This window comes from Cherax quadricarinatus, unplaced genomic scaffold (genome assembly GCF_038502225.1).
Source record: "Cherax quadricarinatus isolate ZL_2023a unplaced genomic scaffold, ASM3850222v1 Contig3313, whole genome shotgun sequence".
Lineage (NCBI taxonomy): Eukaryota > Metazoa > Arthropoda > Malacostraca > Decapoda > Parastacidae > Cherax > Cherax quadricarinatus.
The window spans coordinates 37,430-45,797 of record NW_027198339.1 but is presented as its reverse complement, the minus strand read 5'-3'; the positions used below and the strand labels follow the sequence as shown (position 1 = coordinate 45,797).

At 39.3% G+C, this 8,368-nt stretch overlaps 1 protein-coding gene across 1 annotated transcript; it reads right to left on the bottom strand.

Annotated features, from left to right (window-relative positions):
- Positions 1–6: 6 nt before the first annotated feature.
- On the bottom strand, positions 7–8,108 carry LOC128706349 (PAX-interacting protein 1-like). The gene is made up of 3 exons (XM_053801294.2): positions 7,189–8,108; positions 5,230–5,308; positions 7–879 (listed from the first exon to the last, which is right to left on the bottom strand). The coding sequence occupies exons 2-3, from the start codon at positions 5,306–5,308 to the stop codon at positions 227–229; spliced, it is 732 nt and encodes a 243-aa protein (XP_053657269.1). The 5' UTR covers positions 7,189–8,108; the 3' UTR covers positions 7–226.
- Between the last annotated feature and the right edge of the window lie 260 nt (positions 8,109–8,368).

Genomic DNA, 8,368 nt, shown 5'->3' with positions numbered 1-8,368 from the left:
TGTGTTCAATGGGGCATCATATGGCTATTACCCACGTCAGGAGAAATTTTTGTACTTCTCTTGATAGAGTGTTGTCTGAAAGAACACTCACCCATATCAAAAAGGCCTAATAATCTTCCTGATTTAGGTGTCTTCGAGAGGTAAGACCTGCTGATTATGTCAGCACTCCCAGAAGTAACTTACTGACTCTTCAGGTCGGCCAACAGATAATTCAGCCTTGGGTTCCTCAGTCGAGTTTGACATGAACGATGTAGTGTATGGGGGAGCGGCAGATAGGGCATGAGAGAAGGGAGGCGGCGCAGGTTGGGCAGGCCACTAGGTGGGCGCAGGGCATGAACACGACGCTGAAGGCAGCGTCGAAGCATACCACACATCGCTGCTCCTCCCGCAGCTCCTGAAGACGCTGCAACAGACGGCTTCTCTCCAGCTGCAGTTGCTCTTCTTGAGCGTCTTGCCGATAATAGTTGCTTTTTCTGCACATTTTCAGCTGTTGTTTCTGTTGTTGTTGTTGTTGCTGCTGCTGCTGCTGCTGCTGATAATGTAATTCTTGCTCCTGTTGGTGATTTTTCAGCGCCTGGTCCTGCTGATTATGCAGCGTATACTTCAGCTGGTGATGATGAAACTGTTGGAGACGCTTTTCTTGCTGCTGCTGCTGATACAGGTGTTGCTGAGGCTGCTGTTGATGTTGTTGCTCCCACTGCTTCTCTTGGTACTGCTGATGTTGCTGAGGCAATTTCTGCTGCTGTTGTGCAAAACGTTTTGGTGGCAAATGCTGTTCCTCGCAGCAGAATGACCATCCGTCTTGGTTTACCACACTCTGTAACTTGCGTTTACCTACACTGTGTGAAGTGTGTCCACTGCACGCTGCTGCCACACACTCTGTAGAAAGCAGACAAAAAATGTTAACTCGGCTGGTTATAAAATACATTTAGAAGCCTCCCTGTAATATCCCTGCTAGCATTCTGACGGTAGAGTATAGTTGTATATAACGAAGCACGAGTTAATGATGCCTAGAGAGCTCCGGAGCATGGAACAAGCTTCTCCTGCTTGGATCTATCACCCAGGCGGAACAAGACTCTGGCGTCATTGGTCATTAGGCCAATAAATGATTTCCTCAGAGATGGTAATCTAGCTCTCCTTCCTTATCGTGCGATAAATACCAGAGAAGTTTAAAGTAGAACCTCCCATGATGTGCTGCTAATGAAAGCACAAATCAGCAAAAAAATCGAAGATGGAAATATTGCAGAAGCAATCAGGATAAACACCAGCAACGTAACAATTTACCCCAAGGAACTCCACTACAGTTGGAGTCCTACGATTCAAACTGCGGGCCAGAACTTCTGGCAACGACACTGGTCCTCACTACATCACCACTAGAGGAGAACTGTTGACAATTCAAGAACCAGAAGTGTTCAAAGCTACAATGTCTTTCTCTCCAGGATCTGCTGGTGGTTTCATGGAATTAAGGCCATAACACACCTAATAAATACTTAACACAGCAGTTAGAAATATTGCAGTGTCTCCTCTCAGAGCTCAGATTTGCTAATATTTTTTTCGCTGTTAGTGTTCCCGAGTCTTTTGGGCCTCTCTCCGAATATGTAAAACTGGTCAATTAGCAAGAACTCATTTAAAATTAAGTCCTTTCTAAAATCTTCTCTTATACGTTTAAAGATATAATTTTTTCATTAATGTTAATGTAAAATTTTTTAATTTTGCTCCAAAAGAATCTTAGAAAACTTACCTAACCTTATTATAACAAGAACAATTTATTTTAGCCTAACCCAACTATATATATTTTAGATTTGTTTACAATAATTCAATAATTTAATACTAAACAAACACAGTGAAATATATTTTTTCGTTAGGTTCAGAATGATTTTGGAGAAATTATTACATACACAAATTTTCGCCTGTCCTATATGGCAAGATGAGCGTTGCTATTTAAGCCAAGATCGCAAGTTCTGTCTATTCGGCACGACATGTATATATATATATATATATATATATATATATATATATATATATATGTGTGTGTGTGTGTGTGTGTGTGTGTGTGTGTGTGTGTGTGTGTGTGTGTGTGTGTGTGTGTGTGTTTGTATAAATATATATGTATATTTTCACAAGTCGGCCGTCTCCCACCGAGGCAGGGTGACCCATAAAGAAAGAAAATCCCCAGAAAGAAAATACTTTCATCATCATTCAACACTTTCACCACACTCGCACATAATCACTGTTTTTGCAGAGGTGCTCAGAATACAACAGTTTAGAAGCATATACGTATAAAGATACACAACATATCCCTCCAAACTGCCAATATCCCAAACACCTCCTTTAGAGTGCAGGCATTGTACTTCCCATTTCCAGGAGACTCAAGTCCCGCTATATAAAAATAACCAGTTTCCCTGAATCCCTTCACTAAATATTACCCTGCTCACACTCCAACAGATCGTCAGGTCCCAAATACCACTCATCTCCATTCACTCCTATCGAACACGCTCACGCACGCCTGCTGGAAGTCCAAGCCCCTCGCCCACAAAACCTCCCTTACCCCTTCCTTCCAACCTTTTCGAGGACGACCCCTACCCCTCCTTCCTTCCCCTACAGATTTAAATGCTCTCCATTTCATTCTACTTTGATCCATTCTCTCTAAATGACCAAACCACCTCAACAAACCCTCTTCAGCCCTCTGACTAATACTTTTATTAACTTCACACCTCCTAATTTCCACACTCCGAATTTTCTGCATAATATTTACACCACACATTGCCTTTAGACAGGACATCTCCACTGCCTCCAACCGCCTCCTCGCTGCAGCATTTACAACCCAAGCTTCACATCCATATAAGAGTGTTGGTACCACTATACTTTTATACATTCCCTTCTTTGCCTCCACAGATAACGTTTTTTGTCTCCACATATATCTCAATGCATCACTCACCTTTTTTCGCTCATCAATTCTATTATTAACCTCATTCTTCATAAATCCATCCTCCGACACGTCAACTCCCAAGTATCTGAAAACATTCACTTCTTCCATACTCCTCCTCCCCAATTTGATATCCAATTTTTCTTTATCTAAATCATTTGATACTCTCATCACCTTGTTCTTTTCTATGTTCACTTTCAACTTTCTACCTTTACACACATTCCCAAACTCGTCCACTAACCTTTGCAATTTCTCTTTAGAATCTCCCATAAGCACAGTATCATCAGCAAAAAGCAACTGTGTCAATTCCCATTTTGTATTTGATTCCCCAAAATTTAATCCCACCCCTCTCCCGAACACTCTAGCATATACTTCTTTTACAACCCCATCTATAAATATATTAAACAACCATGGTGACATTACACATCCCTGTCTAAGGCCTACGTTTACTGGGAAGTAGTCTCCCTCTCTTCTACACACCCTAACCTGAGCCTCACTATCCTCATAAAAACTCTTTACAACATTTAGTAACTTACCACCTATTAATATACTTGCAACATCTGCCACATTGCTCCCCTATCCACTCTATCATATGCCTTTTCTAAATCCATAAATGCAATAAAAACTTCCCTACCTTTATCTAAATACTGTTCACATATATGCTGCAATGTAAACACTTGATCTACACATCCCCTACCCACTCTAAAACCTCCTTGCTCATCCGCAATCCTACATTCTGTCTCACCTCTAATTCTTTCAATTATAACCCTACCATACATTTTTCCTGGTATACTCAGTAAACTTATTCCTCTATAATTTTTACAATCTCTTTTGTCTCCCTCCCCTTTATATTAAGGGACTATACATGCTCTCTGCCAATCCCTAGGTAACTTCCCCTCTTTCATACATTTATTATACAAAAATATCAACCACTCCAACACTATATATCCCCCCCTGCTTTTAACATTTCTGTCATGATCCCGTCATTTCCAGCTGCTTTATCCCCTTTCATTCTACGTAATGCCTCACGTACCTCCCCCACACTCACATCCTGATCTTCTTCACTCCTAAAAGATGGTATACCTCCCTGGCCAGTGCATGAAATTACTGCCTCAGTTTCTTCGTCGACATTTAAAAGTTCCTCAAAATATTCTCGCCATCTTCCCAAAACCTCCATCTCCCCATCTACTAACTCCCCTACTCTGTTTTTAACTGACAAATCCATTCGTTCTCAAGGCTTTCTTAACTTGTTTAACTCACTCCAAATTTTTTTCTTATTTTCATTAAAATTTCTTGACAGTGCCTCTCCCACTCTATCATCTGCTCTCTTTTTGCACTCTCTCACCACTCTCCTTACCTTTCTTTTACTCTCCATATACTCTGCTCTTCTTATAAAACCTCTCATAAGCTAACTTTTTCTATTTTATAACACCCTTTACTTCATCATTCCACCAATCACTTCTCTTTACTCCTGCACCCACCCTCCTATAACCACAAACTTCTGCCCCACATTCTAATACTGCATTTTTAAAACTATTCCAACCCTCTTCAACCCCCCCACTACTCATCTTTGCACCAGCCCACCTTTCTGCCAATAGTCGCTTATATCTCACCCGAACTTCCTCCTCCCTTAGTTTATACACTTTCACCTCCCTCTTACTTGTTGTTGCCACCTTCCTCTTGTCCCATCTACCTCTTACTCTAACTGTAGCTACAACTAAATAATGATCCGATATATCAGTTGCCCCTCTATAAACATGTACATCCTGGAGCCTACCCATCAACCTTTTATCCACCAATACATAATCTAACAAACTACTTTCATTACGTGCTATATCATACCTTGTATATTTATTTATCCTCTTCTTCATAAAGTATGTATTACTTATTACCAAACCTCTTTCTACACATAATTCAATTAAAGGCTCCCCATTTTCATTTACTTCTGGCACCCCAAATTTACCTACTGTATATATATATATATATATATATATATATATATATATATATATATATATATATATATATATATATATATATATATATATATATATATATATATATCAGATCGCCCCTCATTCTCTCTAACTCCCCTTTTCACCTATCTTCTCTCTCTCCCTCCCTCCCTCTCTCCCTCTTTCTCTCTCTCGCTCTCTCCCTCCCACATTCTCTCCCTCACTCTCTCCCTCTCCCTCTCGTTCTCTCTCTCCCTCCCTCCCTTTCTCTCTCTCTTTCTCTCTCTCTCCCTCTCTCCCTCCTTTCTCTCCCTCTCTCTTTCCCTCACCAAACACTCAGTATCTCACCTGCAGTGTTACCACCTGCACACACCTGGCTCCCACTGTTACCAACTACCTTCCTCTCCACTACCAAGGGACTGCACATCTGCAGAAAAAATTATACATACGTATATAAATTAACATACAAATTAATATATAAATTAATTAGAAAACACAGATTAAATCCTAAATTACATTTTGAAATAAATAAAAAAAATTAAATTAAGATATTTATATTATAATGTCCCACCAATAATACAACTGAAGTCATTGTATTTATACAGTAATAATTGTATTTGTATGTCATTGTATTATACAGTATTTTCTTTTATGTGTGATTGTATAAATCACTGTGTACATGTTTAAAGTAATCAGAATTCTTTTAGAATTAATTATATAATATATCTGTTACAATAATGTAATATATTTATTAAAAGATTTTTATAAGCCAAAATAAATCCTCATTCATACACTTTGTATGAGTCAGATTACCTTTGTATTAATATACTTCTGATATAGATTACCTTTGTATCAGTATACTTGTGATATAGATTACCTTTGTATCAGTATACTTGTGATATAGATTACCTTTGTATCAGTATACTTCTGATATAGATTACCTTTGTATCAGTATACTTCTGATATAGATTACCTTTGTATTATTATACTTCTGATATAGATTACCTTTGTATTATTATACTTCTGATATAGATTACCTTTGTATCAGTATACTTCTGATATAGATTACCTTTGTATCAGTATACTTCTGATATAGATTACCTTTGTATCAGTATACTTCTGATATAGATTTTAATATGCTAATTTTTCCCCAGGTAATAATTTCCGGTGATAATAGATATTTCTCAGCTTGGTGATAATAGATATTTCCCAGTCTCGTGATAATAGATATTTCCCAGCCTGGTGATAATAGATATTTCCCAGTCTCGTGATAATAGATATTTCCCAGCCTGGTGATAATAGATATTTCAAAGCCTGGTGATAATAGATATTTCCCAGCCTGGTGATAATAGATATTTCTCAGTCTCGTGATAATAGATATTTCCCAGCCTGGTGATAATAGATATTTCAAAGCCTGGTGATAATAGATATTTCCCAGCCTGGTGATAATATATATTTCTCAGTCTAGTGATAATAGATATTTCCCAGCCTGGTGATAATAGATATTTCCCAGTCTCGTGATAATAGATATTTCCCAGCCTGGTGATAATAGATATTTCAAAGCCTGGTGATAATAGATATTTCCCAGCCTGGTGATAATAGATATTTCTCAGTCTAGTGATTATAGATATTTCTCAGCCTGGTGATAATAAATATTTCTCAGCCTGGTGATAGCAAATATTTCCCAGCCTGGTGATAGCAAATATTTCTCACCTTGGTGATAATAAATATTTCTCAGCCCGGTGATAGCAATTATTTCTCACCCTGGTGATAATAAATATTTCTTATCCTGGTGATAGCAAATATTTCTTATCCTGGTGATAGCAAATATTTCTTATCCTGGTGATAGCAAATATTTCTTATCCTGGTGATAGCAAATATTTCTTATCCTGGTGATAGCAAATATTTCTTATCCTGGTGATAGCAAATATTTCTTATCCTGGTGATAGCAAATATTTCTTATCCTGGTGATAGCAAATATTTCTTCAGCAAGTCTGTCAGTAAATTATTTGATGTAATATTGTATTACTTTGTGGTAGTGTTCCAGAGAGAATATTTACCATATTAACTTGTGTGTCAGTGCCACTGTGAGTGCCTTTGTTAGTTAACTGTGAGTGCCTCGTTAATTTACTTTAATTTAGATAGCAATTGCATAAATTTTTCGAATTTTGTTAGTGTAGTTTGGCTTGTTTGATCAACCTGGTTTGTTTGGAACGACACACACACACACACACACACACACACACACACACACACACACACACACACACACACACACACACACACACACACACAGCTTGCTCTCACCTTAGCTCTGTAGGTCACACTCTAGGAGACTGCTGGCAACACTGGTCACTTCAGGTACCAGTGTTCACAGGTACCAGGTGATTGGCATCCACCAAAGGTATCGAAATTCTTATTAGTTACCACAGGTGCTAGTAGATGGTGTTATCACAGGTTCCAGTAGATGGTGTTATCACAGGTTCCAGTAGATGGTGTTATCACAGGCTCCAGTAGATGGTGTTATCACAGGCTCCAGTAGATGGTGTTATCACAGGTTCCAGTAGATGGTGTTATCACAGGCTCCAGTAGATGGTGTTATCACAGGTTCCAGTAGATGGTGTTATCACAGGTTCCAGTAGATGATGTTATCACAGGTTCCAGTAGATGGTGTTATCACAGGTTCCAGTAGATGGTGTTATCACAGGTTCCAGTAGATGATGTTATCACAGGTTCCAGTAGATGGTGTTATCACAGGTTCCAGTAGATGGTGTTATCACAGGCTCCAGTAGATGGTGTTAACACAGGTTCCAGTAGATGGTGTTATCACAGGCTCCAGTAGATGGTGTTAACACAGGTTCCAGTAGATGGTGTTATCACAGGCTCCAGTAGATGGTGTTAACACAGGTTCCAGTAGATGGTGTTAACACAGGTTCCAGTAGATGGTGTTATCACAGGCTCCAGTAGATGGTGTTAACACTTACATCTGAACCATCACTAGAATACTAATTTCCACAGGCACCACCGGCACCTTTCTACAGCAAGTCACCCACAGGTACCAAACATAAGTCACCACATTAATCAAACTCTGAGCAGCAAACCACCAGCCCGTCACACCTCCCAGGTATACACACCGGGCTACACGAGACACCAGAATATTGCTCACACAGTCTGTGTGTATCAGCATATATACCTTCAGCTCACGTTGAAGGTTTTACCTGATTCACCTGTGGCACTTCACCTGACTCATCTGTATCTACACTTGGATAAATAAGATAAGACGAATCGTTCGGACATGTGTAGCTGTTATCAGCTAAAGTGTTCAGACATGTTCAGTAACAGCAGCTGCCTTATCCGAGTCCAGGGGAAGGAACAGTAACCTGAGTAGTTCCTGGCAGGTGTGCACTCACCTGCTAGTACTCACTCACTTGTATTCACGCATTCGTGGTTGCAGGGGGACGATTTTCAGCTCCTGGCACCTCTTACA